At 48.0% G+C, this 22904-nt stretch overlaps 10 protein-coding genes across 10 annotated transcripts; 4 read left to right on the top strand and 6 right to left on the bottom strand.

Annotated features, from left to right (window-relative positions):
• Positions 1-168: 168 nt before the first annotated feature.
• Positions 169-4581, bottom strand: FOIG_02522 (uncharacterized protein; the record flags this gene model as incomplete). The annotated part of the gene is made up of 3 exons (XM_031199837.1): positions 169-392; positions 439-889; positions 1441-4581. The coding sequence occupies 3 exons, from the start codon at positions 4579-4581 to the stop codon at positions 169-171; spliced, it is 3816 nt and encodes a 1271-aa protein (XP_031069605.1).
• Positions 4582-5060: 479 nt separating this feature from the next.
• On the bottom strand, positions 5061-8887 carry FOIG_02520 (uncharacterized protein). The gene is made up of 2 exons (XM_031199835.1): positions 6422-8887; positions 5061-6370 (listed from the first exon to the last, which is right to left on the bottom strand). Exons 1-2 carry the CDS (start codon positions 8547-8549, stop codon positions 5847-5849), a joined length of 2652 nt encoding a protein of 883 aa, XP_031069603.1. The 5' UTR covers positions 8550-8887; the 3' UTR covers positions 5061-5846.
• On the top strand, positions 5104-5772 carry FOIG_02521 (uncharacterized protein; the record flags this gene model as incomplete). The annotated part of the gene is made up of 1 exon (XM_031199836.1): positions 5104-5772. One exon carries the CDS (start codon positions 5104-5106, stop codon positions 5770-5772), a length of 669 nt encoding a protein of 222 aa, XP_031069604.1.
• A 1550-nt stretch (positions 8888-10437) lies between the features above and the next one.
• FOIG_02519 (uncharacterized protein) lies at positions 10438-11938 on the top strand. The gene is made up of 2 exons (XM_031199834.1): positions 10438-11372; positions 11422-11938. Exons 1-2 carry the CDS (start codon positions 10680-10682, stop codon positions 11755-11757), a joined length of 1029 nt encoding a protein of 342 aa, XP_031069602.1. The 5' UTR covers positions 10438-10679; the 3' UTR covers positions 11758-11938.
• On the bottom strand, positions 11901-12839 carry FOIG_02518 (uncharacterized protein; the record flags this gene model as incomplete). The annotated part of the gene is made up of 2 exons (XM_031199833.1): positions 11901-12482; positions 12770-12839. 2 exons carry the CDS (start codon positions 12837-12839, stop codon positions 11965-11967), a joined length of 588 nt encoding a protein of 195 aa, XP_031069601.1. The 3' UTR covers positions 11901-11964.
• A 313-nt stretch (positions 12840-13152) lies between these two features.
• FOIG_02517 (uncharacterized protein) lies at positions 13153-13389 on the bottom strand (the record flags this gene model as incomplete). The annotated part of the gene is made up of 1 exon (XM_031199832.1): positions 13153-13389. One exon carries the CDS (start codon positions 13387-13389, stop codon positions 13153-13155), a length of 237 nt encoding a protein of 78 aa, XP_031069600.1.
• Positions 13390-13674: 285 nt separating this feature from the next.
• On the bottom strand, positions 13675-14555 carry FOIG_02516 (uncharacterized protein). The gene is made up of 2 exons (XM_031199831.1): positions 14071-14555; positions 13675-14021 (listed from the first exon to the last, which is right to left on the bottom strand). The coding sequence occupies exons 1-2, from the start codon at positions 14326-14328 to the stop codon at positions 13938-13940; spliced, it is 342 nt and encodes a 113-aa protein (XP_031069599.1). The 5' UTR covers positions 14329-14555; the 3' UTR covers positions 13675-13937.
• Positions 14556-15291: 736 nt separating this feature from the next.
• FOIG_02515 (uncharacterized protein) lies at positions 15292-15839 on the top strand (the record flags this gene model as incomplete). Its single annotated transcript, XM_031199830.1, has 1 exon — positions 15292-15839. One exon carries the CDS (start codon positions 15292-15294, stop codon positions 15700-15702), a length of 411 nt encoding a protein of 136 aa, XP_031069598.1. The 3' UTR covers positions 15703-15839.
• Positions 15840-16130: 291 nt separating this feature from the next.
• FOIG_02514 (uncharacterized protein) lies at positions 16131-20067 on the bottom strand (the record flags this gene model as incomplete). The annotated part of the gene is made up of 3 exons (XM_031199829.1): positions 19037-20067; positions 18183-18990; positions 16131-18126 (listed from the first exon to the last, which is right to left on the bottom strand). Exons 1-3 carry the CDS (start codon positions 20028-20030, stop codon positions 16131-16133), a joined length of 3798 nt encoding a protein of 1265 aa, XP_031069597.1. The 5' UTR covers positions 20031-20067.
• Positions 20068-20737: 670 nt separating this feature from the next.
• Positions 20738-22861, top strand: FOIG_02513 (uncharacterized protein; the record flags this gene model as incomplete). The annotated part of the gene is made up of 1 exon (XM_031199828.1): positions 20738-22861. The coding sequence occupies one exon, from the start codon at positions 20738-20740 to the stop codon at positions 22859-22861; it is 2124 nt and encodes a 707-aa protein (XP_031069596.1).
• Positions 22862-22904: the final 43 nt, after the last annotated feature.

Below are 22904 nucleotides of genomic sequence, written 5' to 3'. Positions count from 1 at the left end.
GTTGGAGATCTAGCAGGACTTCATCGCGCAAACAGCCTGCTCTCAGCTGATCTGAGTACTCATAGTGCTTAGAACACCGACTTATCAGGAAGTTATAGATGTTCCATTCGGACAAAGTAATATAGATGGGGTAGTAACCAATACTTAGTACGCTCGGAGAGGTCAAGTCTAATCCCGGCGGTGGACAAGCCTGGAGGTAGTGTATGATGCTTTCCTCATTGATGACTTATTCCAGGTATCACCAAAAGGAGATTTCTCGAAAGTGGAATAGGATCCTAGTGCTCGGAAGTCTTCAAAGCTACCATGCGAAACACTTGCTTTGTACATTGATGTGAGATCTGTACCAAGCGAATGAACAACAGACGTGACAGGAGGATCCACGAGGAATAGACCTATTATGGTTAAACAATTGAAACTGCTTTTAAGGTGAATGCCTACAAATACTCATATCTCCAATGTGCCTGATGAAGAAAGAACAGCACGTTTGCGCTAGGGCCAGCCGTTTACCGGGAAGAGTGACCAAACGTCGGACATGACGCGGAACGTTCGACCTCGTTTTCAAATCATACCGAGCTTTCTTCAGCTCATCGTCCGTTCCCTCGAGATCAATAACCTTCTGGCAGTGAAGATGAATATGATCTCTTGTTGCTATGGATGACGGGAGGGTGGCTAGTGACGGAGGCGATGAGGTTTTCTCTAGATTCGCGAAAGCATGATGAATATAGTCCGCAAAGAACAAAGGGTCGATATCTAGCTTCTCTCCAAGGAGCATTATGAGACCGGGCGAAATATTCTCAACAAAGACAAATCGCGTCGAAACCGACGGTGACATGATTAAAAGCTGAGAAATCTCGTCCTCGGGTACATCAATGCGTCTTGGTTCCAAGGACTGATTGGTGTAGTCAAGATATGTAACCTTGCTTTCACCAACACATTCATGTTGAAGGTAATTTGAAAGACGAGAAACGCATGGGTTCGCTCGAGCACGATACTCGACGAAGTTTCGGTATGATGGGGTAATCATGACGAGCGGTATGTGATGATAATGTTAGAGTAATTTGACAACGGACGATAAAAGGGACATGGCTGGTTTTATGTACTATGACTAGTTCTACCAAATCACAAATTTTCCAAGCATTTTCGCACATCCTTGAAAATTCATTGGGCTGAGTCGTTACATGTTGCCCTTTCATAATGTCGGTGTCTGCACTTCTAAGCGGGGTAACGAAGATCAACGATGCACGCCTCGTTTTCCAACATGGAGCCAATGAGTATTACATCACGGAACCTCAGAGAAGAGGCTGTTCTTATCATAGTGCATTGTGCCATTAAAAGACCTAGAATTATCCGAGACTGGTATTGTTATCTTTATACACCAAAATGAACATAAGGGGCCCACTGTAGCTGTTCGCCAACTTCAGGTTCCTCTTCTACACTTACGATATCCCTCCCCTTCTCATCCTGACAATATTTCTTAAACGTCACACTATGACCGTTGCCATTTCCTAGGACTGGAACACCTCTTGTCAACGAGCTTCTCCCCTGTTTCTGCTCCTTGACCCATTTATCACGCAACTCCCTGGAAGCCCGATGCAACCCCCAACTCACACCTTCATCACTCAGGCCTGACCCCCTCATGCTCTCATACGTAGTTTTAGCTACATCCACACAGCATTGATCACTTACCTTCCACAGCGTACCGATGACGTGACGAAAGCCAGCTAGTTGGTATGCGCTGATCAAATGGATGCTCTCGTCGACCAGGTTATACCGTTTCATCTGTCCAGTACCACAGGCAGAGAGATATGCGAGGAACGGCGCGTGTTCGCGAAGATTCATTCGCTGCAGGTCGGCGACGCGAAACGGGTCCTCTTTCCAGTCTTCCAAGCGTAGATGACTGTTGGAGGGGTCGTTTTCATCGGTGTAGCCATGGCCTGCAAAGTGGAACATTTTGCAGTCTAATAGATGCTCGGATACCTCTTCTTTTCGTGGCCTCGGCCGGACGGTCTCTAGGCCGGCTGATTGACATAACTTCTGTACAATGTCTATTTCCTTGTTTGCAAAGGGCAAAGCTCCACTTTCTGGAGTTTTTTGCATGCCTACAAGCAACGCTCGCGGTACAGCCGTGCTAGAGAACGATGATGAAAGGTCTTTCTGGCGACCACGTATGATGGCCCTGATAGAAGAAGCGTAGGAAGAGACTACCCTATCAAGGACAGTTTCATAAGACTCCTTGCGGTGATATCCTGCAGCGTGGAGCGGGAAAAGAGTCAACAAGGCCGTGGGTATCCACCAGACATGAGGCCATGCATCCTCTTCAGGAACTTGATAATAACCAAGAGTATCCAATACTGGCTGAGTGATATTATCCCACATCCATTCTAGAACCTTTAAGCTACCAAAGTCGCCCGTACGAGCAAATTCATAGAGGTCATTTGTAATATTGGGAAGGGCCAAAGATCGCATTTGGTGTTTCTCGATGAGGAGCGCGTCGCATCGAGCACGACTGACATTGATGACGACGATTGTTCCGCGCTCAGCAGCCTCAAGTGTTTCTGCCTCCGTCAGGGCGGTCCAAAGGTCTTCGAACCCAGGTAACTTTCGTATCTCAACGATCAATTCCTCTAGCTCTGTTGCCATGTCGCAACGCTTGTTGAGCTGAGTAACATGGCCCAGGAGAGAATTTCCTTGGCTTGGGGTATTTGGAAACTTCAATTCGTCGCGAAGGTGAATGTAAGTCTTAGCTTGTTGAGGTGAAAGGTGACCCAACTGTAAAGGACCCAACAACATCTCCTCACTATACTTTGCGAGCACACCGCGCCCAAGTTCAAGTACCTGCAACGCCTCAAAGACCGACCTGTCCGCTTGCAAAGCTGCGGCTACTGCACTGCACGTCATACCAGCTCTCGAGCCCGCAGCATGCTGTTTATCCGAGGTCTCATGTGACCTCGTTATTAGCTGAGGCAGAAGACCCATGATGACTTGGGCAGCCCGGTAGGCTTTCTTTTTATCGGGACAGCACTGTAGTAGAGCTGAGCCAGCTCTTACACGGCTTATTGCAGGAGCATTTGTGTTTTGCAGCGCCTCGAGAAAATACTCGGAAGCTTTTTCGAGGTCTGAGTCGTTCTTTGCTCCGTCCCTGAGACGATAACCTAAGCTGGTAAGCATTTCTGCACGGTACTGGTGGCCTTCTGGGATCTCTTCAAGCGCTTCTCTTTGCAGTTGAGTACAGTCATCGAGTATTGCTTGGTCTTTTGTCAAGCCGTACTTTATAACAAGCATAGCCTGTAGATTATTCTTGAAGGACCAGGTCGGCCGGTTGTTCTCTGTGATGGCAATCGCTTTTCTCTCCAGCTGTATCGACTCTTCCAAATCCTTCCAGAGATGAGGGTCCACCCAAGATATTGACGATCTGAGATTTAGTTGCATTGCAAGTCTATCGATGTAAATCGCTTTATATGGGTGATTATCAGACTTTGCATCAGCAGCCTCTCTGGATAGTTCAATCGCTCTGTCGAGGTCTCCTATCATCTCTTTTCTCAGGTATCTGTTACTAAAAAGATCTGAAAGCGTAGAAAGAATTTGTGGCCGTTTTGAGTGATGGCTCGGAAGCATCTCAAGAGCCATCTCAGTCATGCGAATAGCTTCTTCAAGATCTGTCAACAGACCCATCTTGTCATATTTTCGATTCAACGCATCTGCGACCGTGTCGAGGTACAGAGCCTTCGTAGGCCCATTCGGTGTCAGATCCGCAGCTTGACTTGCAGCATTGATTGCATCTTGCAAGTTGTTCAAGTCCCATGACCTGTCGAACTTCTCTATTAGGTGAGTTGCGAGATTGTTTAGCCACTTTGCCTGATCCGGATGTCCGTCTGGCGTCAGAGTAAGGGCTTCCTTGGCCAGTTCGATGGCTTCCTCGTACGTGTTCGAGTTACCAGTGACCTCAGCTTTGAGATCTAATTTCGCCGACAAGTTATTCAAAAAGAGAGCCCGCATTGTTGCATCAGATGTCGAAGCGGCTGCGCGTCTGCTCAACTTGATCGCCTCTTCTAGGTCTTCCAAAGAACCTGTGATCAAGTGTTTGTTACTGAGATGGTTTCCAAGGTTATTCAACCACTTTGGCAGTTCCGGGTCATCGCTTTCCGTCACAGAAACGGCCTGTTTTGCCAGAACAATCCCATCTTCCAGATCCTTGAGCTCTCCAGTAACAGAGAACCTGATCTTCAATGATGCGGCGAGATTACTCAGGTATCTAGCGTTGCATGCACTCGTTAACTCGACTGCTTTTTGTGAGAATTGAATGGCCTCTTCAAGGTCTGCGTCGTCCTCTGTCACCATGAATCTATCTTGAAGCCGGTAACACAGGGTGTTCGAGCAGTCTGCCAATTCGGCGCCGTCATCTGTTATCGCATCGATAGCCTGCTTCGTCGCAAGAACGGATGCATCTAGATCCACAAGCATACCAGTGCTAAGATATCTGTCGTTGAGAAGGTTGCCAAGCTGTTCTAAATTTTCGACGTTTGTTGGGTTGGTGCCGATCGCTTTCTTGACATATTTGATAGCCTCGTCAATATCAGCCATCGTTCATACAACCAGCAGGCTTCTTTCGCTTATTGATCGGATTGAAGGAGACTAGGATAGAGAAGAGTGTTATATAGCTCGTCATTAAGGATCTGCGGCTTCACAAGCACTATCACCCAGCTAGCTTTGGACGTCATCGAGAGATGAAAGAAGCAGTGTCAGCTTTCAGATATTCATGGCACCACGCTGACCAATAGTACCAAGACACTGCATCACTGGTTGCGGGGAGCTTTTTATCAAGGCCCGGGAGTCGGTGCAACGATTTAATGAGAGCAAGAGCATGGAGGAGTCAGGACACACTAAAGTAGGATGAATCCAGAATTTTGAGCTATTTGAGTTTGTAGACGCTTATGATGGTTTGCGTATTTTTAACTGTTGGTCAATTAGGATTTTACATGAGAGCATCACGTGATATGAAAACTCAGAATGTCGCGTGGACTCATCTCGTACGAGGTTACAGACCTTGAATTATGTCAGTTATCGCAACTAAAATATGAAATACACCAAGTTATAGCACTTAAAATGGAGGAATTACCAATAAAACCTTCAGGAATCTTCATGCAACAAGACTTTATCACACCAGAGCACGAACAAAAGCTCATTCACATTTTTGAGAATGAGCTAGAATGGCCAACTCGTCCTGGGCGACTATCACTTCACTACGGCTACACATTCAGCTACAAAACATTCGGCATCGATGAAGAAACACCCTTCAAGCCTTTTCCAGAATGGCTAGTCCCTTTACTGCCAACAACGGAAGGCCGTCCACCAGATCAAGTCTGTCTCCAACAATACGCCCCAGGAACAGGAATACCCCCTCACGTCGACACCCACGGCCCCTTCGATCAGCTCTACTCACTATCTCTCGGCTCGCCACTCTTCATGCAATTCGCGAATAAAGAAACAGGCGAGAAGATCGAAATTGACTTGTTACCGAGGAGTATGATGCAGATGAGCGGTGATTCCCGATTACACTGGACGCACGGGATTAAATCTCGCAAAACAGATACTCTTCCCGATGGAACAGTGCGATTACGACAGGTCCGATGGAGTCTAACATATCGCTGGCTTCGTGAGGGTGCAAAGTGTGAATGCGGGAACGAAAAACTGTGTGATACGGCGCAGCGACGGAAAGGAATTGAGAGGGAATATCGATGGAAGCAATACGAGGAAGACGCCAAAGCACCATAGTCTTAGTTCATCAAATTCATGAGCTATTAGTATATATATAATCCGTGGCAACGGGAACATGACAAAAGAACTATCTAAGGCTTGGCAGAGAACCAGGTCTCCAGATCAATAGCCCAATCAACAACACCGCCAAAGTTCAAGCTCTTGGCCCAATCCGTACGCTTCTGCTTCGTCGTAGGCCCCATATACGCAACCCAATCAGTCATACCCTTGCCCTTCGTTCCAAACGTCATGATATCCGAGTCCGAGTCCTTGTCATACCACGTCTTGGCCGTAACGCCCTTCTTGCCTTGCTTAGCATCGTACGCGATGAGGCGAATCTCCGCGTCGGAGAGGTATCCGGCCTCGCCGGTGCAGACACCAGGCTCGGCTTCGGAGACGCTGAAGCTGCCGGTGAATTGACATGTTGGGCCAGTGCACTTGGGGTCTTTCATTCGGAAGCTGCGGCCGTAGCTGGAGATGCCGATGACGATCTTGGCGGGGTCGACGCCGGCTTTGGTGATCATTGCGAGGGAGTCGAGGGTTTCGGTCTTGTTGACGTGCGAGCGGAGACAGTTGCCGTTGGGGCAGCCGGAGCTGATGAACTTGTTGCCATAATCTATAAGACATTAGTATGAATTATTACTGAGAGTCAAGGAAGGAGACATACCCCATTGACCGTGGAGATCGTAGGTCATGTAGACCATGTAATCCACAAGAGGCGCAATCTTCGTAACAGGGAAAGGCTTAAGATACCAATACGCAGCAGGAAGAGCAACAGACATAGTCTTTCCACTCTTTCCAATCTTGTTCCTCATAACCTGGAGGAACGCAACGTAGTTGGCAGTATCGGTAGAAGAACCGTCAGAACCAGCAGAACCAGGATACTCCCAATCGAAATCAACACCATCGAGCTTATGGTTGTTCAGAACAGTCATGATGTTGTAAGCAAACTTGTCACGGTTCGCAGGCTTGATAGCATCACGGTAGAGCTGGTATGTCGACGCATCAGTTGAGCCAGCCCAGCCGCCAAAGGAGATGATCTTCTTCCAGCTGCCCTTGACTTCCTTGAACTTGAGGAACTGCGCACGAACATCGGGTTGAAGAAGGACGGAGAAGTCAGACTTGAGACCGGCAAAGGCAAAGTGGATGTGAGTGTAGGGAGTAGTGACCTCGGAAAGTTTGGTGACGTCCATGTTCAAGCAAGGTCGGCCGAGGTTGTATCCCTGGAAGTAACCTACGTTGAGGAACTTGGCGGGCTTCTTGGTGTTGCCGACGATCTTGGTACCGCAGTTTCCGATGCAGCCGGGAGTGTTGGGCTGGCTTGTACCGGGGGCACCACCCTTGGCGGTAGTGTTGGTGCAGAACTCAGAGGTGATGCCGCAGAAACCATAGCCGGAACAGCAAGCGTTGAGGGGGCAGGGGTTCATGTTGGCGAGATCCCAGCCTGTCTTGGCACTGGAGGGCTTCTTCGATCCAGGCTTTTGAGGACCGCAGACAGCGCCGGCGATAGCTAGAGGCATGGGGTTCTTGCCCTTGCTGAGACAGATAGGCTGACCGAGCTGGAGACGGTTGCAGCCAGCGAAACCCCAGGTGTTCTTGTTGACATCCTCAATGAACTTCTGAGTGATACCAAAGTTCTGGCCGAGGGAGTAGCAGCCATCGCCAGACTTGATCTTGTAAATGAAACATGTTCCATCCTTGCTAGGCTGGGGTGTCTTGTCGGGAAGAGTACCAGCAGAGCAGCAAACCCACTGCTTAGGAGCAAGGGTAGAGCAGAAGTTCTTGGCGGGGTTGTACTTGTTGAAGTTGGCGGTGGTAACCTTGCACTTCTTGGCGAGCGAAGCGCAAGAATCACCCGAAACGACTTGAATAGCTTTACAATCAGCCCGGGGTGCAAGAAGGGACTCAACGCCCGCGAAACGAGAGCGAAGCTCAACATCTCGAGCCTTGACGGTGGTGGTAGTGAGAACACCAAGGTTGATAGACTCCTTGGTAGCTTGAGCGATGCTGACACACTGACCATGAGACCAAGTCCTCACAGCGTTCTGAACAGCTTCAAGGCCGTTCACATTATCAGCTGCGTAAAGGCCGATAGTCTCAGCAGTCTTGTCATTAGCATTGCAGGCCTGGAATGCCTGAACACCCTTCTGAAGACGAGCAGTAGATTGACGAAGAATGTTGGAAGCACTGCCCTTTTGGACTTCACCGCCAACGTAAACACCAGCGATGGAAGAGCCAGACTTGGCGAAGAGAATGGTAGTGCCGCATGTGGCACCGTTGTCAAGATACTCGGCAAGAAGACCAGCGGCGGCAGCGACGTTGTTACCAGATCGAAGAACAGCCTTTCCAAAAGACGAGGTCGTCTTTACGGTAGCTTTCTCAGCACCGCAGTTACTAGCCAGAGAAACAGAGCTCTCCGCCGCTCTAGCCTGAACCTTGGTGACCTCATCCCGCTTTGTAGAAGTCGACTCCGTCTCGGTAACGCAGGTATACAAAGTCGCGCTCTCGCTGTAATCGTTCTCAACGTTGAGCGCAAACAGCATAGGGAGAGTACAGCCCGCGAGTTCCTCCAGGCTGTGAAGCTGCGTCCAGTTGGCAGGGTCGTTGCCCGCGATGCTACAAGGCTGAGGACATCCCTCGGTGAGAGGACTCGAGATGGGATCTTCGGTCTTGATCTCCCCGACGGGAGGGACGGGGTTCACATCACCGGGGTTAGCATCGTCTTGAGCAGAGACAAAGAATGAAAGGAATGTGAGAAGGAAAAAAGTAAAGAGTGAATTAGCCATCATGGGCATAGTACTTCTTGACTCAAACGGTCAAGAGTGTTCAAAAGAGTGACTGATGGGGGTTGAGGGGGGAAGAAGGGAGAGAGAGAGGCTAAGCGTCATGTTTTTAACGATGGAGGCGCCATTATTGAAAAGAGGCGTAGTAGGTAGTGGACTGGACTGGCATGTGGACGGCGTACAATTTGGGATGAACTGCCAAGACCACGGTGACTCGGTTGTGGATGGGTGAGGGTCGAACCCCCCTGGCTAGTGCTAGTGCAGGAACATGGTGGTCTTTTGCTGTAAGGCTGCTGACCCTTGCGTTAACGTTGATCCCCGGACGATATGATCCTCACAGTCTATCAATGTTTCCGATTGACAGGATGGCATTCATACTCATAGATTGGCGACAATAGCACTACCTTCAGCATCTTATTTACTGTCTTCTTTCTCTTCACAAACAACTCTGTCAATCTTGTCTTCTCGCTTCCTCACAATTTGTCACATCTCCAAACCAACAGCACTTCTCTTCCCCCTGCTTAAGTCCGGTGATTTCCTTTTTCGCCCAAGTAGCTGGGTCTAGATCTCAAATCAGGCTGTTATCGCTTAAACCCCACCAAAAAGCGCCGTTAGTTAACTCACCATCTCTCCACCTATTTCTTAACAAACATTCTGTCAGGGATAAGCGCTAAGGCAAGAAGGCCCTTTTGTCGCGCGATTTGTTACAGGGATTGGTGAAAATACCCCTGGTCTAGATTGAATACAGAAGTTGCCGGTCGCCGACGGAAAGCACCAACATGCACGTTTAGGCGCCCGGGCTGATGGGTAATTTTAAATTTGAGGCTTTTGTGATATCGCGGAGAAGAGCGCTTGGTTAGATGAAAGTAAGCCACTGACGTTGGACCACGAGAATGATGGAGCTCGTGACAGTTGACACCTGTCGCTGAAGCAAAGGGCACTGAGGACCCTGAGAGCTGGAGGTGTTTGACTGATGACCCGTTTTCGAAGCAGTGACTCAGTCATTATCGTGTTTAGATAGCTAACCCCGTTACGGAAGTTGAATCAATCTCGGAGACTTGGCGTTCTTCACTTTAACCCGGCCCGAGGCTCCGTCGGTGTTTTTTCCACTCAGCCTTAGGATTTTTTTCATCGTCAAGGTTGTAACGTCGTGTCGGCCGACAGAGAAGACCCCCAAACAACCCCCAAAACGCACAGCCAGCCATGACATCTGGTCTCAGCAATGACTGCCACACCACGTGTAAAGATCTGCAGGCTGGGAAATACAACGGCTTTATCTTATAAAGATTTGCAAAATAAGTGAAGATCACCATTTGTATTTCACGTTTAGACTCTTTAGCACATGTTCGGTCGGTTGATCAGTGGAGTACTGCTGCTGCCTTGTGAGGAGACGGTGAAGGTTGGTAGATTGTGGTTAGGTTCGGCCGAAGATTGTTTATGTTTAATTTCCTGCCAATTTCCGCTACTCGCGAACTCAATTTTTCACGATGCTACCTGACGTTGTTCAGCTGAAAACAGGCTTTCGCTTAGAAGGGGTTACCCTGGACTGGTGAACTTTAAACGCGAATAATCGCCGACGACGATGGAGTCGAGAGATGCATGGGCGCGGGTACAGTGCCTTAATCCCTAATTGTGAGAATATTTACATAATTTGAATGTTATCTGATCCATATCTAGGGAAGACTATTCCTCGTTTATCGAAACCTTGATATTTTCGCCATTGTCGGGATTTTACAAAATTGTCGCCGTTCTTATCTGATAAGCCACCACAATCAAGCGTTGAAAGCCCTCAGGTCTTGGACTATTGCTTTAATTTGTGCTTTGACACTATTATACAATTATGTAGTTAGTATTGTGTCATTTTGATGATATCGATTTGCGCAAAATGCAACACTAGAATGCGATGTTGAAGAAATAATGATGTCATTCATAACTGCCTACCCTGTCAATAACCCTTCCTTCGCCAACGTCACAGTGATACATGGATGGCTTCAACGACGACTTCTAGGCGAGTATATAGGACAAGAGCTCACTTGATACAGAGAATCTCCTTCATAACCAAAAACTGTCTTCCACATTCCGAAATTGCATACTCGTTACCAATACTCTATCCTCTTGAATTGACAATCAACCAACATCACCATGCAATCTATCCTCCAAAAAACAACAGGCATTGGCCCTCAAGTCGTCAAACCCGAACATCTCGAAGGTCGCGTCGCAATTGTAACAGGCGGCGCCCTCGGAATCGGCTATGAAGTGTCCCGCGCCCTCGCCCACGCAGGCTGCAAGGTCATAATGATCAACCGAAAAGAAGAACAGGGCCAGGATGCTATCTCAACCATTCAAAACGAAAAGTCTGACGCTGAGGTTGACTGGAAAGAATGCGACATGGGAAACCTCGCTCAAATCCGTGAAGTCTTTGGCGGTCTGCGAGAATCTCTTGACAGACTTGACTTTTTAGTTCTTTCAGCAGGTATCAACACGAATCAGTTTGGCTTGGATTCTGATGGGATTGAGCGACATTTCGGTGTAAACTTTCTCGGCCACTTTTATGTGTGCAATCAACTTTGGCCGCTGCTGAGAAAGACGGGTAAAATGGAGAATACGCCGCCCCCGAGAGTTGTGTTTGAGGCTAGTGAGATGCATCGTCTCGCGCAGCTTTCGAACATCCAGTTCAGAAGCAAGGATGAGATCAACGATCCGAATCTTGACTCCACGGCTCGATACAACAGAACCAAGCTTGCGATGATCTTATTTGCAAAGTATGGATTAGCTGGAAAGGTTATTCAGGAGAACAAGGATAGGATCTATGCCCTTTCTGTCCATCCTGGAGCGGTAAGTGAACCCATTCCTCAATCGAAGCATGATACTGACAAAATGGTAGGTTAATACCGCGATGCAGCAGCAGTGGAAAGACGCCTACCCCGGCCTGACAGGAAAACTTCTATCCTGGGCTATGCTAGCCATCGGACGTGACGTTGAGCAGGGATCCTACAGTGCACTCTGGGCATTGACTTCACCCAAGATCGAGGAGGAGGATTTGAATGGGTACTACTTCTCTGACCCTGACCAGGAGGGCAAGGAAACGAGTCAGGCTTCAAATCCTGAGTTGGCGTCCAACTTGTGGGATTTGAGCACGACTCTAATTGAGGGGGTGTTGGGCAGTGATGCTTTGATTGATTGGAATATTTCTGAGGTTACTGATAAGGATCTCAAGTAAGATGATAGCTTTCAAGGTGCTGTAGATGATAAACGACCTTTGTTTATTGGTTGAAGTGTTGGAACCTGTGACTTGGAAATTGAAAAGAACAAGCAGAATGAAACTTGTAAGACGAGTGGATTGGAATTATAAGATAAGAAGTTTAGGTAATAAGGGTGTATTAATTATGATATATTATTATGCTAACCTTTCCTCTCGTTTCTTTAATCATGGTGCTTCATAGATTCTAGGAGGGCTCCTAGGACGCTCTGAAGGAAAAATCACAGGCTCGGCAGGTAGCTCACTCTTCGGTCTCTCAGAGTGAGGCTGGTCTTGGTTGTAATTTCCAGGAAGCTCTGCCGGCGCCGCATCATTTTTCCTTCTCGCCCGTTTTCTCCAAACCATCCATCCAATACCCCCAAGAATCAATAGACCTCCAATCGTGGCACCGACTGCTACACCAGCAATTTCACCGCGAGACAATCCAGATTTCGAACTAGGCTCAAGTGTAGAACTTGTATCTCTGCTTGTGGACGAATCTGTCGTAGTCTCCGTGGTGAGAGTTGTCACTGTTTTCGTCTCCTCGGCTTTCGGCGCGCTGACGTTTACGTATTGGGATTTCGCTAGTGTCCCGCCATATTTGCTGTCAATCAACGAAAACCAATAAATGCAATCCTCGTTGTTCTCGGTCGCGTTGGAAATATCGTACTGAGCCTTCCAGCCAGTAGGATCCGATGTACCATCGCCTAGGCGGCTCAATTAGAAATACAATAAACAAAAGGGACGAAGTCCTACTACTTTCTAAGAGAGAGGTCGCATTTTTTTCAGCGTCAATAAATTGCCAAATATAAAGGTCAACCTTTTTAATGTTGGTATTAAATAAAATCGGGATCGTTTCTCCATCGTTATAATGGTTGTTCTTCGTCATGTCCAGATCGGCTGCTTGATCCGGGTCCCTCTCTGGGGGCCGTATAAATTTGGTAAAGCATGATGCCCAGCTCGCGAAGAGAGAAAAAATTAGGCCAAGTTTTACGAGAAAAGACATCGTATGAGGGAATAATTCGCCAGTTGGACCAAGCAAGACTGCCGATATCGGATCGCATACTCTCCGGGCTTGGCTCAAGTTATAATCATACACTCGGAATTTCAAGGTGGACACATTTGAGAGGGGAGGTTATCATTTCTGAATGAGGAGTGGATGCTATCGATATATGTATTCAATCATCCGGGTATCCGAGCCAACCTCGTCACAGATAACCAAATGAATCAGGACTGCATACCCAGTCTTGATGCAGTAGCAGTCCATATGAAGCCTAGTTACGGCCCACGCTGCAAATGATCATGCTGGGGTTGTGAACTCGTGATCCGGGGTTTGGTCCGCCAACAAGTGTCGGCCAACATATCTTCAAACGTCTCCTACGAGTAGGAATGGTGACGAATAGGATCCAGACTGGCGGCGGGCTTATAAATGAATGACATTTCGAGTTTAATCTTGACCTTTGAATTATCTGTGAGAATGTTGATCTGATCTCGGCTGCCTGTCTGAACTGTCAAAGCGCTTCCTGATTTGCCTAGTTGCATGTAGAAGTGGGACAAAACACAACCAACAGAGCGTTGCATCAGCAGAATCAGTAGGCCAAGCTCCGAAGTCATTTGAACGGGCACATTGCCTGATCTGGGAGGTGGGTAGGTGAAAGCTGAAAAAGAAAAAAGAAAAAACAAAAAAGCAGGTCTTGGTAAGTCCCTGCTTGATGAAATTGCCTCGGATGAAACTATGGGATATATATGGTTGGAATAATCTGCATACCTTTGAGCTCCGTAGTCGAAATAGATTTAGGCCTGACTTACAGTAGCGAGTAAAAGGTCCTGTGAAGTAATAATATAGATTTATATCAAAGTCGTCAAGTAATATTTTAGCTGAGGGTATTATGGATAACATTTGAGGTTTAATCGAGTTTTTGCAGGGCATGTATCTAAGGCACAGATACGTAATAAGACGCAATTGATTAGCGTCAAGTTACGATAACTTGAATGTTGATTAGAAGAACTTTATTTTGGGCCTGCCCTCGCCTCCGGCCTCTCCTTGCGACTCTACATGCCTAATCATGTCTTTTTCTTTGAGTTCCTTCTCGAGGACCCTTCTGAAGCAATTAACACCACTGTTTCATCCCGGTATCACTCTGGAAGAGCATAATCTGGTTCTAAGCTTGTGTATTCGTGTCCGCAACAGACTGCACATCAGCAGCCGTAGATCCCTTTCCAGGAGGACCACCCTTTGCACGAGCCTACACCAGTCAGTAAATCATCACCAACTAAACCAGCACGATATATTACCTCTGCACGTTGCACCTCAGCAGCATCCTCCTTTGTCACCTCGGTAGGAGGCTTTCGTACCACTTCACCCGCTTTCTCAAGGAAGTTCTGCTGCTTGTCGTGTAGACTCTGAGCGGTGGCTGCGGCACCGCCTTTGATGGGGCCGCTGCCGGTGAGGGCTGATTCTTCGGAGGCAATGGCTGAGGCTTCAGCTTGGGTGATTGGTCGGCCGTCGACGGCTTGGGCCTTGATGTCGTCTTTGGTTGGAAGGCCTGCCATTGTGAAGATGATTGTGTTGGAGTTTGTTAATGGGGATCGTAGGCTTGTGAGGATGAATTTGATGGTTTGCAATGAGAACTGATGATTTGTGGCGTTTGTTGATGGAGATGAGAACGGGCATTTGATGTTGTGAGGTTTGGTTTAAGACCAAGATTGATTGTAGAGATGATATCATAACGCGAAGGGCATCGTCACTGCTCCATAAAATAGACGAGGCAGGAGCTCCTGTCTACAAGGGTCCATTTCTCGTCACGATGACCTCATAACTGAACGCTCCAGGACCTGTAACTCCAGAAGCGCGAGAGCGGTTTACAGTGCAGGTTTTGTAAATACGTGCTATTTCGTTGAGTTGGCGCTGTGTTTTTGAGGAGGATGGAGACGCGCTAGTAAAAGAAGATGAACCTAACTTCAAAGACATTTTACGCGCCAAGATGCTTTGGTTAGTGAGAATGAAAAGTCAAAGGGGTAATAAAATAGGAATGTGCTAAAGATTCTTGAAGGATATCCTGTGTCGATTGGTTATGAATTATAACCACGGCTTCATGGCGACTTGACTGTTGTGCATATGTCCGCCCCAGACTTGACAATTACGGACATAACCCTCTTATATCCGCTCCCAGCCCTCAGATCCCTTTCGTTTTCCGACGATAAATGTTTTATTCGTACTCACGCCAGGGGAGCTGAGCTCTTTGTCAGCATCGCTGACGAGAGAATCACCCCGGCCCGGCGACTTTTCCTCATCGCTAACAGCGCTGATAGGTCAGCGGCAAGATATTGTGCCGTTTCGAGCAACAACATTCATCTGTTCAAATTAAGCGCGCGCTGTTTAGGCCAGAGTGGACTTTGTACTGTACAACTATAAAGTAGCCCTTTGAAACTTTTTTGTAGCCAGAGCGACATCGGCTCTACCAATTCAAGTGCACTTCTAGATATTCTCCAATCTCCACCAAACTTCCTAGCAGAATGTCCCAGTCCACACCAATGGAATACACTCCCCTCCTCCTCAAAGGCTTCTCCGCCTGGATCGTCTATCATGGCGCATCGCATGTCGTCCGAGGGATAACAGAATATCTCCCACAAATTGAAGGCGCAAAACTCCCCCCATCCACCGTCTCCCTCATGGACTCACAGATCCGTTTCCTGGGTGGAACATACATTGGTTACGGCGCTGCGCTATGCTGGACATCATACGATATCAGGGAAAGACAGTTGGCTTTGAATATTCTCCTGGCTGGCTTGGCACTAGGCGGTATTGGGAGAGCTATTTCAGCTGGGATCTTTGGCTGGGGATTTCCGTGGGTGCAACGAGCTACGATCACCGAGATTGTCGTACCACCTTTGGTCTACTGGTTTGGCTCATGCAAGTATGTTTAGTTGGTGCACGGTTGGGCTAGGTATCAGTCACGAGTTCAAATTATAATCCTTGTGACCCAAATTGGACACGTTGCTAGGGGTGAATAAGAGGTAGTTTGCATAAAACTTGGAAGTTTCAAGATATACAAACATTGTGGACATGCTTCGTTGGCAACGTCTGCCAGCTTTTACCCGAGTGGGATCTCGACCTCAATGACAAGATGACGCAAACACGAAACTTGGGCCACGCCGATGACTTCAACAATCATTTTAAATTCTTTCAAGATAGGGAGTATATATGGATTTTCCGCGCCCCTGCAAGGCAGAGATCACTGCACAATGCATATAACAGCCAATGCGATTATGAACAACTCTTCGGTAAGAAAGAAGTTTAGCCTTATTATATCAAGCCAATACAGACTATTGAGTATATAAAAACCTTCAAGGACTCAATTAAGCCTCTTACTTCTTTCTTGCATAAGTTGAACTAGTCGTTTCCCCTCAGTAATTGCACCGTAATTTCGAAGCAAGTCAGCGATAGAAGTGTCCTTGTCTTGACGCCTCATTGCGTAGTCCAGAGGGAATAGTCCTGTGGCCGAACGACGATTAACAGAAACACCTCTTTCAATTAGACTTTGGACCACTGTTTTTGTGCCTCTCGCTGCAGCCGCGTGGATGGGCCTTGACTCGTCGCGGTCATCGCCTTCAATGTTGATGCCAGCATCGAGTAACGTTAGGACGACAGTATCGTCACCAGAATCGTCACCACAATCGATAAGACTTGTTAGAAGTGACCAGTGTAGCCTTCCTTTGGGGGGAGTATTAGGGTTCGCTCCATGGTCAGTCAAAAGTTTCACAACTCTGGTGTCTGGTCGAGCGTTGGCATGGTCACTAATGCACGCTTTTATGAGAGCGGTGTCAAGGTTGTGATCTTGGTGATCCACATCAGACTGGCTTTTGAGGAGGAGCTCAACAACTCGAGCGTGGCCGAGTTTGCTGGCTTTCATCAAGGCAGTTTGGCCGTTAATATTAGGAAAGTCCATCTTAGCACCCTTTTCAATAAGTGTCACCATTTGGGCCAAGTTCCTAACAGAAGGAGTCTCCATGAGAGCCGTGATATAGATGTGGACCGTATCGCTCTTCAAGAGCTTCATGGAGGCCAACTCCGTGCTATGTCGCTTTGCTTCTCCATAAAGGAAATCAGCAGTCCTGTTCAGTGTATCAATGTCTATTCCATATTCGAGTATTCTTTCAACGATCTCGACGTCGCCTAAGATAACCGCCAAGTATAGAGGAGTATCCCCATTATACCCAGGTATGCGCGGGTTAGCACCCGATCTTAATAAAGCCTTGACAACACGACGACGAGCAATGTCAATGCCGTCATATATCTCGAAATTCTTTGTGACTGACATTATGTAATCCGGGTTGAATTTGAATTCGAATGCCAAACACTCCAGTGCCCAAACGAGTGCAGTCCGGCCGCAACTGTCTCTTGAATTGATGTCAATACTCTTCATCAGTGACTCTGCCAGATCACCGAGTCCGAAAAGCGCAGCTAGGTGCAAATTACTCATATCTTGGGGTGCTTGTCTGTCTCCGATCCAGGTTCCAAGAGTGAGAATCAGCATGATAGCCTGGTCGACCATTCCACGCGTTTGGAGGAAGTCGATGGATGTCTTGTAGGTTTGGTCTAAGGGCGAAAGCCGTCGCACATGGCCGCCCCAGTTGAATGCGCTATATGTATATAATGGATCCTGAATTTTGTCTGCCAAAGCCCTGTAATTCTCTCCAGAGGAACCACATCGTCTGTCATATAGTTGTTCAACCTTGGAATGTACGAACATATCATAAACATAATATCTGGATTGATGCTGCGGATCGTTGCCAATTCCTCCTGGAAGGTGTCTTGGCAAACCGATAGATAAACAGATGACACACTGCCTTGCAAGATAGGCATCGGCATTCGAAGGTAGGTGGCAGTTAATCGAATGTCGGGCGAGGAAATATTCGTCAAGCAAATGCCGATTATGCCGGAAAAAGTTTTCGGTGGTATAGTGGACGAGCCGGATTTCCCTGCTTCCTTCTGGAATCTCAACCAAGCCACAGCATACAGAGAGTAGTAATGATTCGTCGACTATGCCATCTTCATGAAAGGTTGTGTCTCCTTCTCGTAAGGCAAGGCCATGTTGGATTGCACCGGCCGGTAGCTTCCAGCCGGTACAACATATCCAGGCCAGGACCCGAAATGCTAGGTCACTAGAATTTTGATGTTGCTCTCTGAGACGTTTTAGCGTATCATTATATGCTTGGTCCACAATATTGAACCTTGGATCATTATCGTTGTTCTTCGCTCGGTCTTCGAACCGCTTCAGAGCATCTTTAACATCTCTTTCAGAGGTCTCGTTTTCCAGTGAATGGAGATACAGCCTTGCTAAAAGAAACCTGATTAGTTAGAGAAGATTTATTTTTTGAAATTGATGATGGTACAATGGACCTACATTCCCCCAACAATTTGTGACATGACCTTTTTTACCAAGCCTCGCAATCCTGCTATTTTACCAATGCAGCTCGACTCTGGCCACCGAAAGTTGTCAACGTAAGCGTAAATATCCTGTTGTTGAGCAGTAATGGAAACAGAAGGGTAATCATTGAACTTATTTGCAATGAGGGGGATTGGTCGGGAGGTGGCGAGTAGATTCATGGCCAATTTCCTTTGAAGATGGAGAAGCTCGCCTGGTAGTGAGTAGAGGTCCGCGTATTCTGTCGCTCGCCACTCATCCAACGCATCAACAACCATAAATACTTTTGAAAACAGACCTGACACGGATTCCAGCTCTGAAAGAATCCTCTCTGGAGGGGCTTCCACCCGTCGAGGCTTACATTGGTTGTAAAGCTGCATTATACCCTCAGGGAGTGGGGATAATCGTTCACAAAGCTGTCTCAGCAAACTAGCCCGCAATTTGTTGAATGTTTGCCGATCGACACGATTATATCGGCAGTAAATATGGACGATGGCAGTGCTTGAGTCGGATTGAAAGCGAGAATGCAGGCTTTCGATGATGGCAGATGCAAGCACGGTCTTTCCAGCCCCGGCAATGCCCGGGCAGAAAAGGACTTGGCCTTTCTCTTGGGTCCAAGACTGATATTCCGGCGAGTCCAGAAACCACTGGCACGTCCCTGGAGCTTTCTTACTGCGTTCATCGAACTGATAAGTACCGAAGTCTTCATCTGAGAGCCAGTTCAGCACTTCCTGTTCTGAAATAGATCGTTTCAGATTCTCCACGCCGGAAATGACTGAATTGAATACTAATCTTTAGATACAGTTTTCCCAAAAGCATAGAAAACTACTAACCTTCATCAATCTTCGAGATCATAGTTTCCTCCCTTGCAACGGCCTCTGGGCGGATTCTGCCGAGAATCTGCTTAGCATATACAGCCGCAGTCATAGCTGCATAACCCTGCCATATATCATTCTTGTGAGAATCAGAATAGTCACAAATTCCTCGAATAACAAGACATCGAAACCCATCCATCAGTCCAGCGGCTTCCATTTCGAAACACAAGATATTTGCCTTGGAAGCAAGTTCATCTCGCTTAAAAGCATCCTCCATGAGAGTATTACCCGAAGCAATGGCTCCATAGTGGACTTCGACAACCTCCATTGGTTCTTGTCGTGGTTTGCGATCTACCAGATCAGTCGGGGCCGTTACACAAAACTTATGACATGGATCACTCTTATGATTGATCGAAGTGGAAAAAAGCGAATCTGGATCCTCTGGACGTCCATACTTGACACTTAATCTCTTGTTGTTTGCGACGATAGTGCTGACCTTGTCATGGATCTGGAGACCCTTTCGCTCGTATTGGGTCTTGAGCCCCGCTACCGCAGCAAGTAGTAACGGGGGTGGTTTATTGTGCGATGCTGTGTGCTGAAATACTTCTTTTGTAGCTTTTCCGAAGTCGTATTGGAAGACACCACTTCCGCCCGGTGTAGGTGAGCTGACCACAACATCCCCCAAGCGAATATCATGCTGTTTAGTAGGAGCACCTCCACCAATTCCGACCATAAGACCAAATCGAATGTTGCGAAAGCTGCGTATCATATCCTTGGCCACAGTGGCTGCAGATGCAATCCCGTATTGACCATTTGGCAGCACAGCCACAACCACCATGTGACCTTTGATCTTGCCGAAACTGTACACATTAAAGTCATTTGCATCTCTGTGTTCAGGTGATTCATGTGGCTCATATTCCTCGTCGAATTGTTCCTGGGCTGCGGTGAACTCGGTCGACAGAGCACAAACCCACCCGACTGTGTAGGCACCTGGATCACTTGGATCCAACATGTCGAAGATTCTGACAGGTGTATTCCTATGGTTTCCAAGTATTGATAAATAGCAAATGGGTTTGATTGGGATGCTTGGGCTGGGGGCAGATACTTATGCACTGTGAACTGCCTCGGGCACAGCCTTGTTGGGCTGCAATCGAAATCGTTGGGCTGCTCTCAAGAAATCTATACAGGTTTTCTGGTAATTTCAAAGCCACAATGTCCCAAAAGACATTCAATTGGTTGTGTCTTAACAATAGCCGCCGGGCCCCCCTGAAGTGCAGCCCTTGGCATAAGAGCTGCATTGACCGATTTACGCTGGGCAGACTTGCGCAGACAAGCCCGCACTCGGTTCTATGGAGCAGACCAAGCTTCTTCATCTCAACCGGCCAATTGGATGCAATTTGGTTTACGCAAGGATGATATGACTAGGCAGAATGCAAGAGATCTTACGGAAACTGGGGCTGCAATAAGAGGGAGGGCGACGGTTGGACGAGACGTAACCAACACTTGCTAGGCTGTCTCTGGATAGGCATTCGTGTTGGAAAAGCGGGGTCAGCTGAAATGCGCATTGAATGCTTTCCAGCCCCGGATTTCCAGGTGGTGTAACGGTCTGGTAGACATCTGAGAAAAGCCCCCGCCATTTGACTCCAAACTCTGCTTCATGGCTTCATGGCATCTGCCTCTACACCCTGCAATACATCGTGATCGCCAAGACCAGCCAAAATGGAAGCCAACTCCTCAGAAATGATCCACGAGCTCCACGGTGACTTGCAGCGCAAATGGGAAGCTCATGGCCCCAAAGTCGAAACTGCCTGGCGATCGTTCAACAAAGCCCAACGCGCGAAATGCATGAAAGCCGGCTCAGCAGATGGAGTTGTCCTCAAGCACTCGTCGGATATATCGCTAGGCAACACCTATAAGTTCATTCCTGAATGGAACCTCGCAGACATCACAGAGCCTAACTCAGATTTCCTCCTCGATATTCTCAAGCATCGCGCCACGAAAACCCTGTTTGAGCAATATGCCGAAGGCGTCAGTGGCACGCTCGGAGACCGCCATCTCATCGAGAAGATGGTTAGGGAGAAGAACCTCCGCCACGTCGACCCTTTCAAGCATTCCTATACCTACTTCTATGACGAGAAGTACGGCGAGTCATTTACAGTTCAACCCAAGCATCTTGATGAGGTTATGAAAGGCCTGCGCATCGCTGTTGACCATGGTGTTCTCATCCCGCGATCACTAGGAGAGCTCGTTCTTCAGCGGCAAATCACCATCCTGCAACTCCTCAACGTTATGATAGAGGATATCCTGGATCAAGGATCGCAGACAAGAAATCGAGGCGGGCCGAAGAAGCAATTTAAGAATGCACCTCTTTCCGAGTCAGCCTCCAAGCAGACGACAGTCAAACTTACGCTCCAGGAAGTAGCCGCCATTGCTTCTGACCAAAGGTCTTCTCTGGAAGAGTACCTATCTCTTCTCCGAACCGAGCCTACGGTCCTATGTCCTGGTGTCAACGTTCAGTTCTTCAGCCGCCCAGAGCTTGTACCCGACGAAAAGGGCCGCTCGCTGCCAGTCCATACCGACAAGTACATCGGACCCGCTGTCTTCGAGACAATCCACCATGCAGTCCAAGGCATCGCTATCTGGGAGTCCATCACAGGCCTCCTTGATCTTCTTGAGAAACCGTCTGCCGACAAGCTCTACAAGTCCACAATTCTCCAAGAGCTGTCAAACATGTGCCATTTCGAGTACGCTCGTACGCAAGCGCTGTTTAAGCGCCAAGTCTCGACAGGAACTGGATCTAAATGGTTTAAAAGGATTTCCAATGCATATGATAGCTCAGGAAATGCTAAGGTCTCGATGAAAGGCAAGCCGGAAGAGCTCACGCGCTCTGACCCTCAGCTGCACTACTTGCTGCGACTGTGTCAGCCAGAGACTACAGTCACAAAAGCAGTTGAGTGGATGGAGAAGCTCAGCGATCTCTACAAGGCGCATCCTCTGGAGCGAGAGAAGCTTGACGAGAGGGAGTCCCGTACGCTTCATGACGTGGCTGCCATCATCGCATTCATCCTGGATTTGTCAGCTGTGCACTCGTTTCCCTCTGCATCGCGTAAGAAAGGGAACCTACTAGTCACCGGCCTACAAGAGGTCGATACCGAGCTCAATCAGATCAAGAAGGAAGTTGACCTGCGCGACTATGCTGCCCCAATCGATAATCTTCTCGAACCCGGCATGTCTGCTAAAGCACTAGAAGCTCTGGATGAGTTTGTCGTGGAGAAGACAGGCACGAAAATGGGGTCTCTGTACCAAGATGAACTAGAGAAGGCGTTCCGAAACGTCGAAGAACAATACCAGCATGCAAAGGATAAGGCAAACAAGGATAGCAAGGTGGGCTTTATTCCAATCGACACCACTCCCGTGGACGCAAAAGAAAGAATCGAGACCCGAAGACAGAAGGAAAAGACACGCCCAGAACACTCCTCCCTCTACGCGATCACCCCAATCACAGACTCTCTTGGAGACAAGGAAGCTACAAAGCCGGCCCAGCCAGTAAAGGTCAGCTCATCGACAGCCGGGGTCTTTGCGACCCTCTTCGACAAGACTCAATCACGAGGATCGGTTAACTGGTCATCGTTCGAGGCGGCCATGTCTGAGCTGGGATTCTCGGTGCTGCCCCGATTTGGATCTGTTTACACGTTCAGACCGTCTGAGGACATGGATATCAAGAGACCTGTTAGCATTCACCGACCTCATCAGTCGCAGATTGAGGGGTATTTGATCCTGATTTTAGCGAGACGCTTGAATCGGGCTTATGGATGGAGTGTGGATTCGTTTGTCACAGAGTAAGAGCGTCTCGTGTAGCAAGTACGTGTTGGGAGGGATACTGTCG

This window comes from Fusarium odoratissimum (genome assembly GCF_000260195.1).
Source record: "Fusarium odoratissimum NRRL 54006 unplaced genomic scaffold supercont1.3, whole genome shotgun sequence".
Taxonomy (NCBI): domain Eukaryota; kingdom Fungi; phylum Ascomycota; class Sordariomycetes; order Hypocreales; family Nectriaceae; genus Fusarium; species Fusarium odoratissimum.
Note: the sequence above shows the minus strand (reverse complement) of the source record. Positions and strands in the feature narration are given on the sequence as shown.